This window comes from Macaca nemestrina, chromosome 3 (assembly GCF_043159975.1).
Source record: "Macaca nemestrina isolate mMacNem1 chromosome 3, mMacNem.hap1, whole genome shotgun sequence".
In the NCBI taxonomy this organism is placed as follows: domain Eukaryota; kingdom Metazoa; phylum Chordata; class Mammalia; order Primates; family Cercopithecidae; genus Macaca; species Macaca nemestrina.
Genome location: NC_092127.1, coordinates 128,391,253 through 128,417,655, shown reverse-complemented (window position 1 = coordinate 128,417,655; position 26,403 = coordinate 128,391,253). Strand labels below are relative to the sequence as shown.

Here is a 26,403-nt window from a genome sequence, read left to right as displayed (position 1 = left end):
CAAAGTGCTGGGATTACAGGCGTCAGTCACCACTCTCGGCCTAATTTTGCTTATTATTTTAAAATTGATTTTATTCAATTTCTAGCCATCAAAGGGTTTCTTTTTAGCTCAAAGATGCTATAAATGACTCAAATAATTCTAAGGAATAATACCTTCTTTCTCAAGGCCTATTGTCTAATAAAGAATCAGAGAAGATACGCAATGACAATTAAAATAATACTTTTTTTCAGAACATTTATTTTTGTAGTATTTTCTGAAATCCATATTCATTATTTCACTGGGCAATTATTTACTTTATATCATAATTTCAGTCTTAATTTACATTTATTATTTCCCCAATAAGGTCTTCAAGTACTTTGATGCAGTAATTACGGTAAACATACAATAAACATATTTGTGTTTTTCCTCGTTAAGCTTTCAGTGATTTTTATTTGGTAAGTGATAGTTAAAGAGTTCTGACTTTAATGAGCCATCTGTACTAAGAAAAATCTACTTTATCAGTCAGGTATGTAATAGGAAGTTATTTTAAAATTTCCGTGAGTATATTTTTTAAAAAGAATTTTCCAATTGCCTGTTCAATTCATAATGATGATACAAATAATGAAAAGTTGACACTTTTTTATGACTTGTGTTTTTATAGAATTTATTATTACTAATTTATATTACATTTCAGTCATTTGTTAACAAAAAGTTAAAATGTTATGAGCGCTTTTATTTTTCATTGACATTGTCTTGTAAGTCAAAAGATAACTCTAAAGAGAAATGCAAATAGTAGTACAAACAGGAACGCAAAACAATTTTTTTTAGAAAAGCTATTTAATATGAAGATTTGGGTAGAAAATCTCCAATTATTCTTCCTCTGCCAAGTTTAGTTTATGTCTTATAACTGTTAACTTCTTCATTTTAATATTGATATGCATAAAAATAATATATTTAAAATTGATTTTTTACCCTACCCCCATTCTCAACAGCAGTGACTATATATATGTGTATATATATATATATATCAACAAAGAAACTTACCGTGAGTAAACCCATTCAGCCAAACTCATTAGACCCTTTCCTGGTTTCTTTTAACATAATTTATCTTGAAGCTTTCAGACTGTAACTGAATCTATCTTAACATCTACATGCCCACGATTCATCAATCACATTTGTGATTCTTTTAATTTTTAAAAATGGATCACTTCCTTTTATCCAGCTATACCTATTTGTCTCAAATCTGTGCAGCCTAAATGAGGAAATAATGGTATTGTGTTTTTTATTAAAAGTTGTACTGAGGTAATTGTGGATTTGCATGCAATTTTAACAGCAATACAGACCACTCTTATACACTTTACTTAGTTTTCCCCATGGTAATATTTTGCAGAACCATAGTATAATATCACAACCAGAACACTGATATTGATGCAATCAATCCACAGATTTAATCCTATTCTCTTGTATTCCTCTTTAAATGTGTATGTGGACATATATCTGTGTTAGATTCTATGCCATTTGGTCACTTGTACAAGTTTGTGTATCTACCACCAACCTCAAGTTACCAAACAATCCCAATACTGTAAAGATCCCTTGTGTTTCTTTTTTATAACCACACCCACTACCTTTTTTTTTTTTTTTTTTTTTTTTTGAGACGGAGTCTCGCTCTGTCACCCAGGCTGGAGTGCAGTGGCCGGATCTCAGCTCACTGCAAGCTCCGCCTCCCGGGTTCACGCCATTCTCCTGCCTCAGCCTCCCGAGTAGCTGGGACTACAGGCGCCGCCACCTCGCCCGGCTAAGTTTTTGTATTTTTAGTAGAGACGGGGTTTCACTGTGTTAGCCAGGATGGTCTCGATCTCCTGACCTCGTGATCCGCCCGTCTCGGCCTCCCAAAGTGCTGGGATTACAGGCTTGAGCCACCACGCCCGGCCCCCACTACCTTTAAGAAGAAATGTTGTGGGCCGGGTGCGGTGGCTCAAGCCTGTAATCCCAGCACTTTGGGAGGCCAAGACGGGCGGATCACGAGGTCAGGAGATCGAGACCATCCTGGCTAACACAGTGAAACCCCGTCTCTACTAAAATATACAAAAAAAAAAAAAAAAAAAAAAAAACTAGCCGGGCGAGGTGACGGGTGCCTGTAGTCCCAGCTACTCGGGAGACTGAGGCAGGAGAATGGTGTGAACCCGGGAGGCGGAGCTTGCAGTGAGCTGAGATCCGGCCACTGCATTCCAACCTGGGCGACAGAGCGAGACTCCGTCTCAAAAAAAAAAAACAAATGTTGTGGCATCACTAAGCCCTGGAAACCATTCATCTGCCATTCATGCATGACATTTTCACATTTCAAAAATGTTTCATAAATAGAAACATGCAGTATGTGCCTTTTAATTTGGAATTGGCTTTTTTTTCACTTAGCATAATTTCCTGCAGATTCATCCAGATTGGGTGTGTATCAAGTTTCTTTATTTTTATTACTGAATAATAATCCTTAATATGTATGTACCACAATTTGTTTAACCTCCATTAATTTGTTGAAGGATATCAGGGCTGATTACAGTTTTTGCTATCACAAATAAAGATACTGTAAACATTTGTATACAGATTTTTGTGTCATGTAGGTTTTTATTTCCCTAGGATGAATTTCCAAAAGTACAACACTGGATTGTACAGTAATTGTATATCTAATTTTGTAAGAAACTGCCAACATGTTTTCCAAAATGGCTGTATCATTTTCCATTTCCACCAGCAATGGGTGATTGATCTGGTCTCTTTATATCCTTGTCAGCATTTGGAATTGTCATTATTTATTTACTTATTTGTTAGTCATTTTGAATAAGTGGGTAGTGATATCTCACTATTTTGAAAATCACTGTTAGTTAATTATGTTCAACATCCTTTCATGTGCCTATTTGCCTACCATATTGTTTTTAATGTTTCCACTAATTCCTATGTACTTATATTACTTATTAAAAATTATGCCCTTGATTAAGTTACCCTGATTAAGAAAGTTTATAGATACCTATTGCTGTGAGAGAAAGTTCCCAAATTCTCAGTCTGACCTGTAGACTTATAATCTGGCTCTTACAATTATTTTAACCTTCAATGATGAACTCTTCACATATATAGCTGAGGCAATAAAGTCTAGAGAATATCCACGTAATATTTGTATACAACCAGGAGTGTGGGAAGCAAGGTGAGGTAAAAAATGTGACTTCTAAGTATATGCTGCCTTAGAATTTCCAGGCATGATGCAAATGTGTAATGATTTTTTTAAAAGAAACATTATTATTTACAAAGAATATTAATTTTTATAATTGGTGATCTTTCTCCATAGTGTGTTATATTGCTTCAACATTTTCTTTTAAGTCTTCCCATGATATTTCCCAGCTATTTTGCCAAAACGACATCATTAATAAACTAATTTTTAGTAAACATAAGAAAATGAGAGACATGCATAACTAAAGGTATATATCTTAAGGATTAAAATTTTAACAGTATGTTAACATGATTACCATATCTCCTACTTGACCTAAATATTTTTGTCTCACTCCTAAACAAATCAACAAGCATGAATGCATTGATGATAACCTGTAAATTGTTTATTTTCATCTGAATTAATATAATTAATGATATCATTAATGCCCTCAGGACAAACGAAAGAATAAACAATTTAAAAATCTTGATGAATCATTTCTTATTAGAAATTGCTCACAAATTAATTATTGCATGTGAAACAGTGAATAGTTAAAACCTGAGTTTATGGTGGGTGAATTGCTTGAGCTCAGAAGTTTCAGACTAGCCTGGGCTAAATGGTGAAACCCCTTCTCAACAACAACAACAACAACAAAATACAAACATTAGCTGTACATGGTGGCGCACGCTTGTAGTCCCAACTACTCGAAGGCTGAGATTGGAGGGTGACATGAACCCTGATGGCAGAGGTTGCAGTGAGCCAAGATCGTGCCACTGTACTCCAGCCTGGATGACAGAGTGAGACCCTGTCTACACACACACACATGCACACAAGAAAATTTTAAACCCATCAAGGACCTTAGAAAATATTGCAAATTTAAAATAATAATAAAACTATATAAATAAATTAAACTAAAATAATCCTAAACAAAAATATATTCTGTAAATTCTTCCTCACAAAATGGTCTCTAATTGCTTTTTATACAAAAATGATCTGATTTCAGAGGACGTTAGATAAATACAGAGAATATTAATGTTTGTGATTTGATGTTACTTATAAACTATATTCATAAAATGTATCAACTTAGCATATTAATCTTTTGAATGCCATTAGTAATTATTTTAATGCAATATATTTTTCTATAAAGATCTGCGCATCAGATCTTTGTTGGTCGTGGAAATTACTCAAAATGAAGAATTTGACACTACCAAAATTTTATACTTCTTCTCAAATTTAATACTGTGGCCAGTGTGAAGTTACTCTGTTTTTACCCTTATTTCTGAGTAATTGTGCACTCTTCCTCCAAAACTATATCTGTGAGAGTTCCCAAACTGGCACATTAAGAGTGGGAATAATTGTTAGACTCAGATTAGAAGGGCTTTTGAAAACTAGACTTAGCATTTGACAATTTTCTTCCAAAGGTAGTAGGACTTTCTAAAGGTTTTGATCAGAGAAACATAAAAATGATATTTTTGATATTTAATATGAGTACATAGAAGGCAGAGAGAACAGTTAAAATGCTATGAACAATATTCCACCATTTTGATTATACAGATTTGAATCAAATAGGTTAATGTTGGATTAAAATAAGTGATGTATGGGGAGAAACATCAAAGAAACACAAAAGTATTTGATAATGAATGAACAAGCAGAAGTTAAGAAGGATTTAGTAATAGTTCAAAGAAACCAGAAAGAGATCAAACCAGTTTGATTTTTTGGTTTGATTAATGATATGTTTATTTGTTGATATATGTTTTCGTTAATGCCTTTGGGGGTAGATGTGGTATAAAGGACAATTTTAAACATGTTAATTTTTATGTAAGAATAAAATCCAAACAAAGGGCTAAACAGTTTGTTATAAAAAATGGAAGGGTTCTTTGGAGAGAAATAAGGGTAGGAGATATAAATTTGTCATCCTGATAGTTATTAATTGATACCATGAAGGAAGAAGTATCAGAGAGAGGGAGAAAGAAAGGGAGGATGTGAAAAAAAAAGACAGAAAGAAATGGAGAGAAGTGAGAAGGATAAGAAATGAGAAGGATCAGGAGTGAGCATTCATGGAGAGTCGTTCATACATCACTGTGGGAAGAGAATATGAAGCCATCAGAACTGACAAAGTAGTGTTTCATAGAGAGGGACAGAGTACAACAGCTTGTCTGATGCCATAGAAACCAAGAGGAGGAGAGTTTCAAGTTTAAGGTATACGTTCAGCTAAGTCAAACTCCTAATCATGGTGGAGGATAAGTTAAATAAAGAAGTACACATTGAATGTTGCAAATGTCATCATCCATGGAATTCAAAGGCAGAAGAATAAAATAATTTCAGAGATAATTTTAAAATGTTGGTTCTTAGATATGGTTGGTTTCAGATGCCTCTGTCAAGATGCTGACAAATAGGAAATATAAGAATGGCAAATAAACAGGAGATAATAAGTATAAGTGATACTTTACTATTTATTTAAGGCTGTCAGTAGTTGAAACTCTATGCTAAGTGTATTATATGTATTATCTTTAATCTTAACAGAAATATAATGATCCAAGGAAATTATCCCTATTTGGAGATTATGCAAATGGGACTTTAAAGGTTTAAGTAATTTTCTTGACGCATATATGTAGTAAATGCTGGACCTATTTTGCAATTTGGATTGAACTAATCCTACTAAGTTTAGATATAAAGATTTACTTCTCCCTAAAGGTGATATCTGCTCAGGCTTGTAAGCAGCACAATAGTTTATAAAGCAGCAAAACTGTCTTCCAGAGGGAGATCTTTGAAAGTTTAGCATTTCTCAAATGTGGGAAGTGGGAATGTATTAATACACGGAGCATATGAAGATGGCTCATTATGGGGATGATTTTACTAGGAAATTAACAATAGAGAATTAAGGCATTCAAGCAGCAGTTGCAGCTTACTCAAATAACATTGAGTTTCTGAGTGAAGTTTCTCTAGAAACAGTGCCCTCTGCCAAAAAAGAAAGAGAAAAGAGAAAAAAAAGTAGCAGTAGAAATAATCTGAGTTTAGAGATCAATAAAGCAGACTTTGGGGAAAGGGTATTAGCAATTCTGGGGGTAGGTTTTTCCTGCCTCATTTATACTATAGCCTATAACTAAATTTCCTGCCACCGACCTTAGCGTCAGAGACTAGGAGAAAACAGGGCAAGACTCTTGTACATATTATGCAAAAAGGGAGAAGGTAAGAGCACTGACTTATATTGAAAATAATAGTTTTACTCAAACCAGCTGTTAATAATAATGGGATCTAAATACTGGTCTAAAATAGTTGAAAGCGAATCAGTGCAAGAGGGTCATCAGCAAATCACTTAGTTTTGATTAGAAAGAATCAAGAACAATGTGACTAAAATAGAAAGGGAGGTGTTTGCAGATCCAAAACTCTTGGTAGGCCAAGATCTGGTATGGGGTTGTGAAAAAGAAAACACAGATTGTTACTAATTTCTGTGACAATATTTGTTACCATGGAGCTGAACTAGTGCTACTTTGAAGTTATCAAATTGATCATATCATTAAACAAGAAACATGCTACATATTCTATGGAGGGATTCTTAAGAACATTAGTACAATTTATTTTGCCCTATGGGTGTTTTGTTTTAATCCAGATTAGCACAAAAATAAAATTTATTTGCTTATTTAAGTACAACTGCTTAATCATGTTCATATTCCTCTTATGAAGGGAATTTTATACTAAAATATAAAACATTTCATCTAAATCTATGTATATAAAAAGTAGGTGATGTAAATATATCCAATTTTAAGATAGATTTCTACACCTCTAAATGTTTGCCTTGATATTTTTCAAAAAGTGAATTTACTTATGAAATATACTTACTGGTTATATTGTGCTTTACATTGTGTTTTTGTAGTAATATTCAGAATACTGATATTATATTTTACTTCAATGAGGTCATAGTCACATTATTTTTGTCTTCAATGTCTCCAATGTCTATGAGGAAAAAAGTCCTACCTGGGTTCATCAGATTTTTTTTCTAGAGAACAGCAGAATACAAACTCTAAAAATATCAAATCTTATATACCTGGCACCTCCTATTTAGATTAAGGTGTTTGAAGTCAATAAAGAAGTTCCATTTTAATTCGCAGACCTAAGGCCCCTAGATGAATACTATGCAAACAACATGCATTCATTTTTTATGATGACAAGGAAATAATCAGTGACTTAGTGATGCTCTCAAATCTCTATTTGGAAAGTAAATATTTTCTATTAAAGATGACTTTTCAATTACACACTTTTAAGAAACGATATTAGGGGAAATCTCAGCCAAGTGTGGGTAAATTGCTTAAATCATGAATTGATTACTGTCTATTAAGCAGCTTTTATTTTGAATGCATGTGATCACTTTAACCACAAGCTCCATTTTCTGTATCTCCTATCAGCAGTTGCAGCATCCAGCGATCAAAGCCAGATTCCTATAATTGCTGTGTCTGTGACAGTGGGAGTCATTTTGTTGGCAGTGGTTATCGGCTTCCTCCTCAGTGGAAGGTAAGAGAGGAAGCTGTGATTCTGAAGTTTTGCAGCTGATCTCTTCCTCACCTTGATCTGACCATTTGGCTGTTAAGCACATCCAAAAACAAATCAGGCAAGCAATATATCAGCAGATAATCTCAATACATGATGCAATTCCTAAGCCTTATCTTGTTCCTATTACTGATGATTTTTAAGCCCACAATTTCTCTTTTTAGGTATGCTCTCTTCATAAGAGCTGCGTTGATGTGTTATTGTTTATTCGGTTCATATAGCTATATCTCTTTATATGACACAGGTTTCTTAATCTGAAATTTTTTGTCCCTCAAAAGTGTATATGGTTGTCTGCTTCAATATTAATTAGTGTTTGGGAAAAGTTATCTCTGTGCCAAGTATATTTTTGAGGAATAAGACATGATTCTATTTAGCCAGTATTCTATCCTAACAGGGTGGTGTATCCAAAGCAGATATTATGGCAAACAAGCTCCTTAGAAAATGACCAAACATTTTCACTGACTGCTTTTATTTTCAGCTTCTAAGTGATTTCAACCTGAATATTTCAATTATGGTGTATACTGATTTGAAGTGAATTGTATTAAATATTATTGAAATAGATACATGAATATATAATATATTATGCATCTACATTTTTTCATTTTATACAAAAAAGAGGTTGAGTCTTAAGAAGAGCTGTTCTAGGTGTTTTCTGATATTGAGCTGAGCATAATCAACAATAAAAAATAAAATAAAATAAAGTAGAATAAAACAAAGTGAAGTAAATAAAACACGAGTATGCTATTTTCCTACAATAAACATAGTTTCACATATTTTTTAAATCCAGGCCATTATTAGAAGGGATATGTAGTAATGGGAGCTGTCCATTTGAAAATATATTTTGGTGTTAGACCATTATAGAAAACTTAATGAAAGTCTTCATGGAAATATTTATTTCTCAGAAAAAAAGTGAAAATGTACCATAAGGTCCCCCCAAAAAGCCAGGAAATCAATGTTCATATTGATTTTGTTACTGTTCTACTCATTTACTGTTGACTCTTCAGCACCTATTCAACTCATAAATATACAGAATTGGGCACTTTTCAAAGTACTGCATATTGTGTTCTGAAAAGATTTATGACTACATCCTTAAATTACAGAAGTAACAGTTTATTTTTATAAAATATCACAAAATCTTTTGAACATTCCCTCATTGTATCTGAAAATCCTATTACTTCTGGTTCTTATTTATTTGTTTGAAGTTTTCTTAAAAATATATGCAGTAATTCATTGCTTACTTTTAATGTTAGATTGGCATTTATGTATTTCTAGAATTTCTAGCTAGGGGATAGTTTGTGTTCTGTTGAGGACAATCAAGCCCATCCCAGGCAGGGGGATGGCTATCTAGTGCCCCACTGATTTCATCTCTCTGAAGTCACCTGGGGAGAATGCACAACCTGTATCCCTGCTTTCTGGAAGATAAGCTGATTTCACTAGACTTGTCAGATTTTGACACAATAGTATAATGAAGTTGCATGAATTGTAACTACTAAGAAAGCTACCACGTGACAATGTGTCTTTTCCACCCCAAATTATAGATGATGCCTTTGCAGAGCTGGTTTGTAATGCCATTTCTTTATTTCAGACTGAGATAAGAGTTAGTGGTTTCCTTTCTAATAAGTTCAATAAACATTAGTTATATTTATGGACGTGGAGGTTATAAGAAGATTCTGTATTTGTTGTGTGCACACTTAGGAGAAATGAATAAAAATGGAAAAAAGAACCAAGGTCTAGAATCCAATAAATCTGTGTTTTTGAGAGTTTATTAAAGGATACACATCAATTATCAGAAATATGTTGTTGTAGACTTCGCACAGTGAATTTACAGGTGACAGTTTGCTACGGATTCTTGCTCACCCTTATGTGGTATTTTTAGCATTAGACAACAAAATATTTGAAAGAACTTTCAATCTACTTACTATTTGGTAACTGAAGGGTAGTATCATTGTAGTGCATACACGCACACATTCATACAAAGTCACCCATACACTCTGTATTGGTTCTCACACTGCTATGGAGAACTGTTCAAGACTGGGTAGTTTATAAAGAAAAGATGTTTAATTGATTCACAGTTCCATATGGCAGGGGGTGATCTCAGGAAACTCACAATCATGGAGGAAGACACCTGTTCACAAGGCGACAGGAAGGAGAAGTGCTGAAGGGGGGAAGAGCCAAGGGGGCGGAGCCCCTCATGAAACCATTAGATCTCCTGAGAACAAATTTACTCTCATGAGAACAGCGTTTGGAAAACTGCCCGCATAATCCGATTACCTCCACCTGGTCTCTCCCTTGATATGTGGGGATTATGCGGATTACAATGCAAGATAAAATCTGGGTGGAGACACAAAGCCTAACCCTCTCTCTCTCTCTATCTCACACACACACACACACACACACACACACACACGCACACACACACACAAATTCTATATATACCTGAAATTGCTGTTCAAGAAAAATGAAATTTTAGTATAATGTCTCATTTGTACTAGAATCAGGTCTATGCCCAAAACACATAGCTTAATTTTCTGCCAAATCCAAGGCTTGGTAAAACATTTTTGAACATTTTGTCTAATGAAAGTGTAATTACTTTTAAAAACAGCAACATCTAAGCAATTAGTACATTGTTCATTCATATTAAAATTCTCTTCTAATCCAATTTAATTTTGCAACACAGTTTAAGATGCTGACACTAGGAATTTGCAGTTGAAAAGACAGCACATTTCGCCAAAAACAAATCTGAGGCTTATAGTTTTTTAGAAGCCAATTTTCTGCATGAAATTTTAATTACTTTATTTTCTTGGATGTATTTTCTTGGCTATCAGGGAGCATTTGTCATATGATAGAAACGTCCTTGGCCATTGTATTGTACTCTTCATGGACAAACTATTTTATATTTTATTATATAAGTATAACTATTCAAAAGCTAAATGATATGATTCTTGAAAGACTTTTTCTATCTCACTTAAGACAATGAACTTTGTAATTTTTGTTTGGACCAATTAAATCTAACTCACCCTGCAGTACCTAGATTGTCCTGAATTAACCCAGTAAAGATTTGTTAAATAACTGGAAAATTAAATGAAGAAATGTGGCCAAAACCTAACATAAATTTGGGAAACTATATTTGAATAATAGCAAATTATTTTAAAAAGCTTGAGCTAGGAAAGATGTAAAGATATAGGATTAGATACGTTTCTCCCTTCTCTCTGTGCCAAAATATGAATGATTCTCTCTCTCACTCTCACAGACACACACACACACACACACACACACACACACACAACATTTAGACTACCATCTCACTTTGAGCTTACCCTTATTACTATCTAATATCTGGAATATGATATGATAACCCAGATATTTGCTCCTAGATAACATCATTTAACTAAAAATAATTGGACTCATCATTGGTTAAATAAGTTCATTTATTTTGATATATTGCAAAATATTAATATTGCTTACATGTAATATTCATTGGCAATTTATTTTATGATTTGGGCCCAAGAGGAAATATATCTTGAAGATCCATATTCACTAAAAATTTGTGTTTTTACTTAGACAAAAAAAAAAACGTGCAAATGATGACACACTAGGTATTATGACACTAATCTCTTTCAAAGAAAAAAGGTTAACTTTTAAAATTCTAAAATACACTCAAGGATGAAAAATAAATCAAATATAGAGACTTTTTAATATTTTCAGGCTTAAGTTGATTATGCAGAAATATTTTGTAATATTCCTACCCAGACAAAATTTAAAATAATGTAAAGTATCCATCTTGAAGGAAAAATCCTATTTAACAAAATGGCATAGAAGTATAACATATTAGAATTCTTGACAATTTTAGAATGTGTGTGATCTTCCTTTTTAAATATGTTAAGTAATCTATGGGGTATTTTCTGCAGGGTTCAGACTCTCTCCACTGTTTCCCATTAACCTTTAAATGTTTTTTACAGGATTATAAAACAATATACATGCCTTCCACAAACTATGAGCTAATCATCTTAGGATGGAAATGAATTAAGCCTCTTTATATGCACAGCATATTGAAATTGCTCTTTAATCTTTCTCTTTTATCACTAATGACATTGGGCATTGATAACTTTCTTTTGTCCCAATTTTGCGGAGTTTATCTCTTATATTTACTATTTTACAGATTTTTAAATGTTTAATTAACCAGTCTTTCATCAATGAATATTTTCACTGTTTTCCAGTTAAATGTTTAAGAAAGTTTTTCACTTTATTTTTTCCTCTTTTTAATCCTTTAAATATGATTAGTGTTATAAAGTTGACTTTTTTATTTATCTATGTCCTTATTTCAAACAGTCTAAATTCTGAAAATTAACTTCTGAATAGTTCAGAGGGTGATGAAAAGCTTAAAGTAACAAGATTTAGGGGTATAGACATACAAAGGAAAACATCTTTTAGTTTACAGAAGCAATTCTTTTTTGAATCTTTCTAAATACAACCTTCGTTATGGAATTAAAGAACATTTTTTAATACTATGTTTCTGATCACTTATTATGTGATCCTGAATTTAATTAAATTTCAAGCATGCAGAGCTTCACTTTTTATTTTAAATTAAGTCCACATACACAATTAGAAGTAAAAACTTAGACATTGCACACATGTACTCTTCCACCCTTGTTTGCACATGTTCTTGCATGTAAGCCAAACACTTAAAGCTTTTTGCTAACTTTAGAAGCAGGAAACAAAAAAGCCAAAAATGTCTCCTGAAGAGGAAGAAGAATTCTGTTATGCTGCTTGGCCTTATATATGATTTTGTCACAGGATTTTTAGGGTGTTGCTTTTCCAGCCAGAAGCCTCTGTGGCCAGGGGAACCTTTGCCTGAGTTTTGCTCAGGCCTCTTAGACTCCTTCTGCCCACTCGCCTTGGCAGGCTGCACTCTTCTCGTGTTACCAGCCCAAATCCCACAATTGCAAAGGGCACGCCAGGCATGGAGCAGTGAGGGGTGCATGAGTGAGCGAGCACAGGGTCTGGCCACTGAGCACAGCCAGGCATGCTGACTGCTGTGGAGGGGTGGATTGCTCCTGGTACCAGCACAAGTACTTGATCAGTGCAAGCCTGCAGATGAATCAGATGCATCACAAGTAGCTTTCACTGTGGGCATCATGTCTGGTTGAGGGGAATGTGGTGGTGCCTGGAAACTTGGAGAGACCAGAAACTGCAAAGCCCCAAAGAGGGTGTCAAATTCCTGACTCGGAGCAACCCTAGGTCTGGGCTCCCCAAAGGGTTGCCGCTCTTTTCTTCTCTCACTAGCAATATGGTGAGTGTAGAGGAGGGATGTGTTTTAGCCCTGCTTGTATTACAGCTCTTCCACTCTCACCACTCAGTGGGTCGTAAATTCTCATCTCATGTTCAGGAAGAATGAGGTACATGGACAACTGTAGAATGAGCAAGGTGAAGAGGTGCTTTATTGAGTAACCAGTACAGCCTAAGGAGACCCAAAGTGGGTAGCCCCTTTCTGCAGGTAGATCATCCCAATGAGTGCAGCTCACAGTGGAGAGGAGACACAGAGTGCGTAGCTCCTATCTTCAGGCATGTTTTTCCAAGTCTGGAGCCCCTAGTGGAGAACAGACCCACAGTGGGTAGCTCCTATCTGTACACAGGGAATCCTGTTGTCTCTCCAGTCTGGCTGAGTCCAGGGTTTTTATGGGCTTCAGCAGGAAGAAAGTGTGTGTTGATTGGACTATGAGCAGCCATAGGCAGGCTGGAGAAAGCACCATAACTTCTCACTCCGGACCAAAGAAGTGATAGCTTATCCCCCAGACTTCAAGCCATCCCTGACTTGAAGGTGGGAGCCCTTGCCTTCTGTCCAGAATCCTGTCTGCTTCCTGCCACCATCAACATGCTGTCCACAGCACCCAGGCTGTTCATGCTGAGGGGTTCCTGCAGGCCCATGCTGAGCCAATCTCAGATTTCCCTCAGGCTCTCCCCTGTGCTCATTGGTGCCCAAAGTTCAGAGGGGCCAAGGTGGCAGGGGACTGTTGTGTCAGTGCCACCCCAAGTTTGTACACATATGCCTGGGTCACAACAGCACCCAGGCTCATCCTCAACTTTGCTCCAAAATCAGAGTGGGCACCAGGAGTGGGGAGAGGCCAGGCAGTGGGAGCAGAGACTTCTGAGCCTGCAGGGGCAGGAGCCTTCTCAGGCCCCTGAGAGCGCAAGAATGCTTGGGTCCTCAGCTGTGGCTGGGTGTCTGTAGGAGCAGCTTCATGTAGGAGGGCGGGGCTCCTCCCCTGCCAACTTGGAAGGGGGTCGGTGAGGCTTCTACCTTTTTTCCTGTCTCCTACTCATTTCACGGAGCACACAACCCAAGCCATGCCTCCCCAATTACAACCAGCTTCTTTGCAGCTGCTGCTCCAGATGGGTCACCACTGCCATCAATTCCCCCTGTGAAGAGGTACTTCTAACTGCCATTAGGATAGGGACAGTGACTACTCTTAACTGTTTCAAACTGATAGGGGGCATTGTTTGGGGGAAAACAGCAGTCAGATCTCTCTCAGAGGCCTATCTAAGGGTGCCCGGGAAGAAAGGAGCCATCATCTGAGGCTCCCGTTGCATGACCACTTGGAGTTTGATGGCCTCTAGACAAGAAGAAACACATTTTACAAGGAGATTAAGTGTGCTTAGATCAAGTGTGATTATTATACAAAGAGGAGCTAAAAGGAAAAAACAATCTAAGAGTAGACTATTTTGAAAAATAATGTTGTGACTAGAGCTGTTTCATCTTGGTCAAAAAAATTAAACCTTGTATGGAGGCAGTTAAACTTTAAAGGAGAAATAACTCTTTAGGGGGGTAGATAATCCCTTGGGAGTTCAGGATTAAGGAGTCTTTGACAAAAATATTTTAGGTGAGGAACAGAACAAAGGTGAGAACAGTAAGCAAGAGGTCTCTACAACTAAGGGTTTGGGAAAAATCTTGGGTTAAATGTGTTCCTGAGATGCCCTCCCCACTCCACGATCTTGCTAAGACAGGAGAGGGGAGTTGTATTGGAGAGAACTGAAAGACCTGCTCCAGTGTCCGGGAGGAAGTCTACTTTTCTCCATTTGACTTCTGAACCACCAGAGCCAGGGAGAAGTGACCCAGGGCCCATCAGTTCTGCTGGACCATTTGGGCTGGACCTAGTGACCTGTCTCCAAGGACAGTCTGTTCTTCAGTGGTCCCCACTGCAAATTGGACAGGGCCAAAGTGGCCTTCTCCTGCTGTCCAGACAGTCCTTCCTAAAGTGCCAATGGCTTGCCACATTTGTAGCAGTTAACAGGTCCATCCAAGGGATTTTGGGATTTGTGAGCCTGCAAGGCAGCTATTAGAGCCTCTGCCTTTTTCTTGTGTCTCTTTTCCCTCTCTTGGGCCTCCTCCTGATTCCTATTGTAAAAGACTGAAGTGGCCACTTTTAGGAGGTTCTCTAAAGTACTATCTGGTCCCACGGCCTGTTTCTGAAGCTTCCTCTTGATGCCAGGGGATGCTTGAATATGAACTTATCCTTCAGGGTCAGTTGTCCCTCAACTGAATCAGGAGTTAGAGATGTGTGCTTTACCAAGGACCCTCTTAGCCTTTCCAGGAAGGCCGTGGGATTTTCATCTAATCCCTGTTCTATCAGGAATAGCTTGGACTAACTGAGAGGCTTAGTCCTAGTCCTTCATAATCCCTCCAGGATACACACATGATAATTCTTCCTCTTTCATTCTTCCATTTAATCATTGCAGTCACATTTAGGGTCCTCCAGTGGTATTTCTGTTCTTCCAATGGGATAAGGCTCATCCCCTTCCCTGGAACTATATGAGATACAAAGCTCATCCCAAAACTTCTGTACTGCTTGCAGGGTGACCTGCTTTTCAGTGGTAGTCAGAGTCTGACTCAAAAGTAACATAACGTCCTTCCAGGTGAGTTCAAATACTTGAGTTAAATTCTGGAAAGCTTCTACGTAACTGTGAGGTCATCTGAAAACTTTACAATATTCCCCTTAATTAGCCTTAAGTTCTGTAGAGCAAAGGGAACTTGAACCCTAATCAATACCTAGGTAGCAGGGGGTTTGTGTGTTAGCACTGCCCCGAATGCACACACACTGGCAAGGTTTTAACAGTGCCCAGGCTTATCCTCAACTTTGCTTTGAAATCAGAGCTGGCCCCAGTAGCAAGGAGAGGCCAGGCAGCAGGAGCAGGCATGTCTGAGCCTGCAGGGTCAGGGAGTCTTTTGGGATTCCCGAAAGCACAGGGATGCCAAGATCTATAGCCGCAGTTGGGTGGCTGCAGCTGTGCCTAGAAGAGCAGGGCTCCTGCCCTGTCAATTTGGAAGCGGGTGGGCTTCCATCAATTCCCATCTTCTGTTGGCTCCACAGAGCGCGTAACCTCGGCCTCACCTCCCCCTCTGCAGTTGTTGCCTTTGCAGTGGTCACTCCAGACAGGCCGCCACTGCCATCAATTTTAAGACTATTCATATGTGAGTTTAATGCTATGATGTTCCTTAGATGATAAATTTAATTAAGGAAATGGCTGAATGCCTGTTAAGAGTTATATTTTCTGGCCAAACAATCTTCCATTTGATTGTCATGGTCATGTTCAAATCTTGTACCTAGACATAAAACTACTCAATACTGTTTCTCTTTGTGTTCTATTCAACAGTTGAAACTCAATCCATTTGAAATGTCACAGTTTTCTGAAGCAAAAATTCTTTAGACATCAGCCAATACTATAATAGAGGCTATCATAATTACAGTCATCAGACCGTGCTAGAAATTAGAGAAACAAGTAAATTTATATAAAACAGTAGGTTTTATTGTTTCAAGAAAATAATATTAAAATTTAGCCTTTTGTACTTACTTTTAAGTCCCTTGAAGTAAGATAGGTTGTAAATGACATCTTCACAATTATCCATTACAAACACTTTTGGACACTTATTGCACATAAACACAAAGGTAAGTCCAGGACATGTGATATAAGAAAACAGTGTCCTTTCTATAAATGTTCTTACTCTTACTTAGTAGGCTGGTAAGGAGACAAAATTTTATAAAACAGAATTACAATAGTTAGGCATAGAAGAAGAAGAGTTTACAATAGAATTGGAATTTTTCTCTTCATGGTAACTTTTCAGTTAGTCTGAATCATTAATTCAAGAAATATTTGAGTTCTTGCTACATGCCTGGCACGGTTCTTATGTTAGTCAAAGCAATGGCTAGAGGGTAAAATCCTTTGAACTTAGAAAATTTTCTTCAAGCTCATTTGGAGCCAAATAAAATATTTATGCCAGAGTTTTGAATGCAGCTACTTAATTTAGACACATGAATGAGCTCTGACTACATCTGATATCAAAGCATCATAGTTTCTTGAATGAGTACTTTGTGAAAAGTATATTCATGAAGGGTATGCTCTAAAACCTGCAGAGAAGCCTCTTTGCCTAATGGAAGTAACATGGTAATAGTAATGAAAAGTATAACATTATCTAACATTAATTACATAGCATTTACTACTAGGCAATGTTCTAAAGTTTTGCAAGTACTATCTCACACCACCATGTCTCAATACTAGATCTATATCTAATTTATAGCTGATAAAATTATCTTCTTGCTGTTTCTTAAAAATTGTAAGAAAGGTCCTGCCTTTGTTCTTTTGCATTGGCTCTTCTTACTGTCCAAAACTTCCTTGACACAGAGAACCTTATAGCTTTTTTCTTATTTCTTTCCAATCTTTGCTCAATCTTGTTCTCTCAATTAAGCATACTAAAAAGATGACATGATTATTTCCTCTGCACACCATGCATCATTTTTAGTCTGTCTGTCCTACTAGAGAAGGATACAAAATGATAGGGATTTTTATCTGTGCCTTTTTTCCTCTTGGAAAGTGTCCAGAACATAAATTATTGTATACAACTAGTCAGTAAGGGCCTGGAGCTTGAACCCAGCTCTGATGTCACGGCTTTTGCTCTTTAGGATATAACTTCCCCAAGACTTGTGATTATTCAACTTTTGAACTTTTGTATGGGAAGCCTCTGTTTTTCTGCTGCTAAAAATAATGGAATTTACATTTTAAAACTTTAGAAACTATCAGAAATATGAATAAAACACCTCTTAAAAATTAATGTTAGTTTTAGCTTGACACTAAAAAATACATTGAATTTCAGTAGATTCTCCTCCCTTCATGGGACAATTATACCCAGTAAATTGTATTTATTCTAAACTCACACAAATTAAATGTCACCAACTCCATGGTCATACCTGAATTTGTGAACCCTGATTAATTCCATTTCTGTCTACCCTTAAAATTTTATTTTCTCACTGAAGTAGTTTTAGTTCACCATTTAATGTATCTATCACCCCAGTAGATATGTGATCTTGAATATAAGGATTATAATGTAGGTCCTGGGTAAATATCTAATGAAAGTATTACTGGAGGAGTGCAGCTGGAGTTTAAGACCCTTAAAAATGTACTTCAAATTACCTTTCCAGAATTATCACCATGTGTTGTTGTCTTGGATTTCTTTGCTTGCAAATGATAGAAGCCATAATTTATAGTGGCTTAATCTAAAAGAAAATTATTGATCTTCCAGCTGAAAAATTCCCAGAGATTAAAACATTTAGTCTAAAGGACAGGCACTGATAGATCCAGGTGTTTAAAATCATATCTGTTATGCAATTGAGACATAATTCAAGAATGTTGTTGAACAAATATGGTATTTAAAGACATTGATTAAAATGAAGTTATTGGATAAAACCCTGGGACACTGATATTGAAAGGTAGGATGGAAGAATAAGATCCAGCCACAGTGGCCTAAGAAGGAGAGGCCCATGAGGTAGGAAAAGATCAGGCAACCTTTGGATCACTAAGGGGAAATGGTCACTGTGTTGAACACAGATTTGACTTTAGGGCTCTCACCTTTCACTCTCAGAGCTGAAATGGCACAGGCTGTGACAGAAACTTGATACCTAGCTCCACAGAGTAAGTCAATCAGTAGTATTGGGACCTTAACTAAGAAGAGTATGGAGAAGTTACACTTTGTGACCGACACCATAGGAACTCACACCTGAAACTGAAAATAGGATCAGTTTTATACAAAGCACATGGAGTGAGACAGAGGAAACAGAATCTCTCGCTCTACACTCTTTTTCACATCTTCCATTTGCTTGGAACAAACTCTATATTATCCCTCAATATTTAAGCCTTACCAACATGTGAAGACTTGTATCAAACTTTCTATCATGAATAGAGGAAAAAGAAAGTCCCTCAATCCCTTTAGCCAAAGTATTATCTCCTTTGAACAATATATCAAAACAATATATCAGTATTCTCATAGAATTTAACACTTTAAACTACAAATTATAGGGCATTGTGTAAATGTCTTCTCTCTTCTGTCAACCAGTAAGTAGTTAGAGAATAAAGGCTTCTGTGGCTCTCCTGTGTAACTTAATTAAATAACTCATAAGCTATTGAATTAAAGATAAGCTGTGCATCAATCTCCATTTGAAGTGGTTTGTCCATTTTTTTCCCATTAATATTGACATTTTAGAAAATGAAAAACTTTAATATCTCTAAAATAAACACAATGAAATGCACAACCCATAAATACACCTTTAAATAAATAAATAATAAACCTTTTGATCCCATCACAAAATAAATGCAATGATTTCAAGAAGTAGTACATAGGAGTTAATAAATCTTCACTAGCTTATGATTTTATTTCTTTGACATCTGGACATGCTTATACCATTGTCATGATGTTCCTGGTGACATCAAGCAACAATAACTCTTATAAATTGATATATTTGACATCTATAACATGATTAGGCTTATGTAGTTTCAGAATTTAATAAGTTCTGAGACGAACAATAAATTTTATGAAAACATTTTAATCTTATAAATATTATATTTTAAAATAATAACCAAACATTTGTAATCATATATACAATCACAGATTTTAGATAAAAGCTCATTAAAAGTAAATCTCAGAAACGTATGAGTTAGCAATAGATGTGACTTTGCACAACTATAAAAAATCCAGACATGAGTATTGATTTAATATCTGAGGGTTGTTATCTCTTCTATTTTCTCATGATTACATGCTTTTTTCTTCAAAGGCTCTGAATCAAAATAATTAGAGAGCAGATCATAATTTATTAATAAGTGACAAATGGGGATTAGGGCAGAGTAATGCCAGGAAGACAAGGAACATAGCAACAACTAATTGTCCACTGTGGGAAGCAAACAGTCCTAGGAAACAGAACTTAAGAGGGTTACTGGCTCGATTGCTCAACACTATTGAACATCCCACAGATCAAACATGTAAACATCACTGCAATGCTCAGGAAGTTATATTGAGGCAAACATTTGAAAGAAAAACTCAGTTTATGGTACTAGAAACAAGAGGTTAATATCACTCACTTGCAAAGATACAAATTATTTTAGTAAAGAATCAAATGACTTAGATTTCACCTAGTATGAAGCAAAGGGCAGGTCAAAAGCCTAACCACAAGAGCAAAATACACTTTCTGTCTAAAGCTCCATTTGCTCAAAGCTCCATTTTTTTAAGAATGTGATCCTCATCTGAAAGAGTACAGACTGGCACTCCAGAAGATGCTGGGCTCTGGCGGAAGACCCTCCTAGGTTTCTGGGAATTTTACACATCTCTCAGAACCCACAATAACACAGGCTTTCACAGACACCTGATACCCAGCTCCACAGTGAAAATCAATAGCAATGCCCTATGCCAAAGGCTAGAACATCTATTCAACAAAAAAAATCAGTTAATATCCTGAGCCATGTCTGGAAGTATACTCATTGTTGAAAAATGAATCAAAGTGTCCCAGATGATTTTAAACATCAGCTAAAAGCCACATTTGTTCAAGATCTGTGCTTTATAAGGTCTTACATGAACCAGGAAAAAACAGAAACTGTTTCTAATAGATTAGCAACTCAGTCTCAAACAACTGAATTCTTTATTATGCCATTTGGAAGGACCGACTTTGTATACTCCTGATGGCTGTGATAGTTATAATGCTAAAAAGCATATTATATTTCAATTGATATGGTTAGGCTTTGTGTCCCTACTCAAATCTCATCTTGAATTATAATCCCCATAATCACCTCATGTCAAAGGAGAGACTAGGTGGAGGTAATTGAATCATGGGGGCGGTTTCCGCTGTGTTGTTCTCAGGATCGTGAGTGAGTTCTTACAAGAACTAATGGTTTTATAAGGTGCTCTTCCCACTTTGCCTGGCACTTCTCCTCCCCGCTGCCTTATGAAAAAGGCCCCTTGCTTCCCCTTCCACAACGATTCAGGATTGTAAGTTTCCTGAGGCCTCCCCTCCCACTTTCTGTTACGAATTACCCAGTCTCCAGCAGTTCTTTATAGCAGTATGAAAACAAATATACCAATTATTTTGCTTACCAAAATTCCCTTACTGTCTCTCACTCCTTGTTTCTCTCATTACTTTTTTACGCCTCTAATATTTTAATCTCACAGAAAAATGGCATACTTTTATATATGAAATATTAGTTATGTCTGCTCTCATTGTCACACTGTGTTTTAGCCACCACTATTATAGATAACAATCTCAGTTGACTTTGTTGTTATTTTTGGGACTCTTCCTTGTTTTTGTTTTAAATAACATATTATCATTTCTTCCTATTTGCAAGATTTGGCATTGGAATCTGCATACCCGTGATGGTTGCTGTTCGTTGAGTTCTTGCCCTGTGTTTTTCTAAGTGATGGTTAGTCAGGTATGACCACAAGAAGAAACACAGAAGAGGCATAGGAAAACAAAGTTTATTATATTCACAGGTCCTAGAAACAGAAAGTATGGCATGTCATGCAGGACCATCAGAGAAACACCAGATTTTGGTCAGGAGGAAGAAGACAGGCGTGAGGGGAAAGTCTAGGAATGAGCTTTTGTTGGCATTTCTATGTGAACGTACACTGGCTAGTTTGAATAATTCTGGCTAACTTTGGGCTTACAGAAGAGGTCTCTAGTTTCCTGGAACCTGGGCCTGGGGTTATTAAGGCAGTGTAATATTGCCTCCTGAAGTTAAGGGGAGGTTAGAAGAGGTATTGCTCCAGATTGGTTAGTTTGCATCTCAAATACATGCTGTAGGCTAAGTACGTTGCTACTTCCAGGAACTGGTTAGCCATGAGAGGGGCAATCTTTCCCCAGGCAGAGAGGTTTCTAAGATGTCAAAATATCATAATATACAGACAGAAAAAAAATATATAAAAATTGGAGTACTCTTGGACCAGGATAGATTGATAGATTGAAAAGCAATGAAAACCAAGAAATACAGTTGAAATTTTAGTGTAGTTTTTTTTTTTTTTTTTTTTTTCTTCCTTACTATACCCCTACTTCCATCCAGAAGGCAAGATCTCATCAAGTTGGTAAGGTTTGACTTCCCTGTGGAAATTAATTGCAGAAATCTGTTTCCCAAGTTTTTTTCTAGGCTGTGTTTAGACCAACTTTGTGATTCCTCTTTAGTGTCCCTCCAGACAGACGATTCCATAGATTCAAATAGTTCCATGTATCTCATAAGTACCTAATGCCTACCTCCAATAGTTCTCAATGCCTCTGATATTGGAGAATCCTAGTGCTTCTCTGATATTGCTATGCCTATCCCCCTTGATTTTTTCTGAAGCAAATTAAGTTGCCTTTGGTTAAACTGATCCTCTCCATAGATAATGCACAGATCCTGCCAACATTAAAATACAAATAAACTATTGTCCATGTTGAGTTTCAATTGAAGTTATGTAGCTTTGATCGTTTAATCATTGAATTCAATTGTTTAATACATTTATTAGTATCCTTACTGTATAATACAAAGAGAAACTGTTTCAAGATATGGAGGAGTATTACACATACAATGTAAAAGATAATCATAATGTGCAATTACAGAGAAAAGAGTTGAATCTTCAGAAACATTAAAGAATATAAGATGAAATCAAATACTTTTTACATTAATATTAATTGTTCCCAGATATACTGGAATTTTACCAAAAATCTGCAAAGCTAATGTTGTTCAAGAGATTTTTGGATATGCCAGCACCACGATGCTATTATTTTTAAGGATGCAAAGTTCAGTATAACTATTTAAGCAATATACACATTAAACCTTCACAAATCTTCTGATTTCTGTAATTTGTTGCAAGGAAAAATATAAGGAATTGCCAATTTAGTTGTCCAGTCTTCCTCAGAAAACTTTTAAGATGAAATTCAGTCACTTAAATCATACCAAAGATGATCTAAAAGTCAAACAAGGCATCATCAAATTAGCATGAATTCAATATTTACATAAGTGAATTAAAATTATTTACATAGGAATTTAGATGGATAAATATGTAATAAACCAATATTCTACATTTGTATGACTTTCATGCTTTTTGTAATACATAGGAACCTCTTGATGATTTATTGTGTTGTTGATATCTGACTTTTCCTGACCTATCCCTGTTCTTCATGTTCCAAATGTACATATTGTAGTCTTTTGGATTTGTCTCTTCTCTAGTAATTTGGGAAGCAGTGGGCCAGGATAAGGCTTTCTTTTAATCCTTAATGATAAATTATTAATCCTTTCAAACCTGTGCTGGTGTATACTGTTGCTTTTCAGCCCCAACAGGGAAAAAGCTACTTTAAAATATAAGCAGATGTGCATTTTACCACCCTGTATCTTTCTACCTATGCCTTGGGGCTTCTAAATCTTCATCCAAAAAATTGAAATGAGAAGGAACTTCTGTATATCTCAAATATCTGAATGGAGCTTGTGCAGTTTAGCCCATTTGTTCCTATCAGTTTCCAAAGTCAGGGTGACTGGATCCTGCTCCAGTGTCTCCAAGCCTTTGGACAGCACCCCCGGCTCCAAGGAGAACTCTGAAATAATCCACCTTGGAAGTCTATTAGGGGACCATCTCAGTATATACCAAATGTCCTAAGGTGAAAATCATTATGAATCCTCCTTCCACACATTGTGCCTCCATAGATCCCAAGTACTCAGATTTCACCTGGACTACTTTAGCTATGTTCCAACATATTCTTAGAGGTTAGATAAATGGCCACGTCCTTAAATGAATGCCCTTATTTGCTGACATTACCAAGACATCTTGCTTCTTCCCTTTCCCATAAATTTCAGCCTTTTTTTTTTTTTTTTTTTTTACATTGCAGGTTACAAAGTTGGCAGAGTTAAGTCAATTGCCCTAATTTCTTACTAAGCCGCTATTTTTATTTAGGTGTGCATTTCCTAATTCCTATTTAAAATTACAAAGAACATAAAAGACAAAATTCAGAAAGTTAATCTACACCACCAGAAGCAAACAGTATTAATATTTTGCCATATATATTTAAAATATCTTTTGTACAGTTGAATTTTTAATTTGTAGTTTTGTGGGGTTTTTTTACTTAACAATATAAAATTTATTTGAGCAATTAAAATATTTTAAAAGCAAAAATTTAATGTCTGTTAGGTATGCTAATGTCTGATCTTTGTCATGAATGTTTTGCTGTGTGTGTGTGTAATTGTTGTTTGAGAGAAAGATTTTGTGTGTCTCTGTGTGTGCTTGTTTTGTATTTTACTATAACTGTCATTAATGTCCTTAGATCACATTCATAAAATTCAAAGTAAGGGTCAATGTATACGAATATTTTTAAGATTGCTTATACATATTGACAAATGACCCTTCTGAACTACTGTACTAATTAGCATTCCCCTCAATAGTACATGATATTGGTAGTTCACAACCTAGAACATCGTTGCTTATTTAATAGGAGAAAAATAACTGTGCATTTATAATTAAATTTATTTTTATTTTTAGATTTAATAGGGTCATTCACTTATAAGCAAAAAGTATAGTCATTAGCGGTTTTAACATCTGTTTTGTAAATTGCATGAACAGGTTCTTTACCCATTAAAGTTAGTGGGATTGTAGCACTTCACAGAGCAGAGCTATATTATTGGAAGTGTCAAATTTTGTTTGTGTTTTAGTCATGTTTATTTTGCATGGGTTGTAAAAATCTTTAAAATGTTAATTTTGTGTACGTGGGGATTTAAATTGATATTTTCCAAAGACTTATGTGAGTACCCAGCAGTGGTTTTCGCTATTACTATCCCCAAAAAATCTTGTAAGATTCTACATGTAGTATGTACTAAATAAGCATCTACATGGGTATTATTTTGTCTATGCTGGCTCTGGGCTATGAAAGCCATTCTATTAATCTGTCTGATTTTTATCAGGATTACACAGATATTATAATATTAAAGTATTTTTCAATGTTTGGTAAATTCCTGTTGGAGATCATATATAGTCACAATTACAAATATTTTATAAGGGTACATTTTTGTGAATATAATCACACACATGCATTTATACACAATTCAATGTATAAAGCAATTGTAACCATAATTAATCACTATGTTACATATACAATGTATTAAATATTTCACATTTATCTCCAGCACAATATTTAATTTTAAATAATTATGGCAACTATTATAATATGTGATTTTAATGCTACTGATCAATGCTAATAAAAAACAGAATGTAGTTGCATGGAATTTGAATATTGTGATATGAAAATGTGACATTTAGCTTCCTCTTAAGTCATTCTAGAGTATGTTCAATTATCATAAAATGTTTATCACAAAATACATACATTTCTTGAGTTTTGGTAATTTCAGTATATTGCCACAATTACTTTTATTATTTGAGAGAGACATAAGTAAATGGAAAGCTTAGTCTTTCTGACTTTTCCACCTTAAAAGTTTCATGCTGATAGATGTGATTCAATTTTAGAAAAATACTAAACAGACATAATGGAGGGAGCTAAAAAATGTATATATTTGACTTTTTCCTTTTACTCATATTCTTCTTTTTTTGAACTCACTCATAGTTTTAATTGATGGTATTTTTTCACTCATAGTTTTAATTGATGGTATTTTTTCATTAAATGAGTATTTAAAACAGTAATTTCAAAGCTGTGTTTATAAATGTTATTTATTTGAACGGACAAAAACAGCATCACTTATTTACCACTTTATCTGCTTTCAATTTTTCTCTCTACTTTTCTCAAAATAATTTAAAACCTAAAATAGCTGAGCACAAATAGGTTCATCATGATAATCCTACGTTCTTTTCTAAGAGGCCCCTGAGTCAGACGTGTTTCAGCTGTGAGATGACTGGGAGAGCAAGAGCTCAGTGGAAGAAGCTTAGCAAATTTAGGCTTCTAGAAATGGAGGTAATTGATGTTTGCTCAGTGTAGGCATCGTTCTGCAGGAGTAAGAAACATGATTCAGTATGTTGTATATCAACACTATTATTATGCTAGAACAGAAATAAGATGGTTGTTGATTGCAAAGATGAATCCATATATTTTCCTTTTATTGAACTAGTAAAGATTATCTCTTTTGTGGAAATAAGCTGAAATCACCCAGATGAGAACAAACACAGAGTATTTTTTCACAGCTTACTACAGAAGAGGATCAGCCAAAATCACATGCATTTGGTTGAGACCCAAAGGCAGGCAGGATAATGTAACAATGGGGAAAAGGGGAAGGCTTCGATTAGGCCCAGATTTGGAGGTTGCTGGCATAGTGAAGCTGGAATTGGCTACCTAAAATCAGGGCATCCTAGGTGATTTGGCTTCCTTTGTTTGATCTTAAATTGGAAATAGGGACCAAAAATTAAGGAAGTTTGCAGT

At 35.6% G+C, this 26,403-nt stretch overlaps 1 protein-coding gene across 7 annotated transcripts in view; it reads left to right on the top strand.

Annotated features, from left to right (window-relative positions):
* Window positions 1–26,403, top strand: part of LOC105463593 (EPH receptor A5) — a 349,905-nt gene that overhangs the window by 258,626 nt on the left and 64,876 nt on the right. For 4 of the 7 annotated variants that reach the window (XM_011710795.3, XM_011710793.3, XM_011710799.3 and 1 more), the window contains one exon: window positions 7,573–7,678. In XM_011710795.3, coding sequence (XP_011709097.1) covers window positions 7,573–7,678 — 106 coding nt within the window. The remainder of the gene's footprint in view (window positions 1–7,572; window positions 7,679–26,403) is intronic. The other 3 variants (XM_011710796.3, XM_011710794.3, XM_011710798.3) reach the window with 1 other exon arrangement.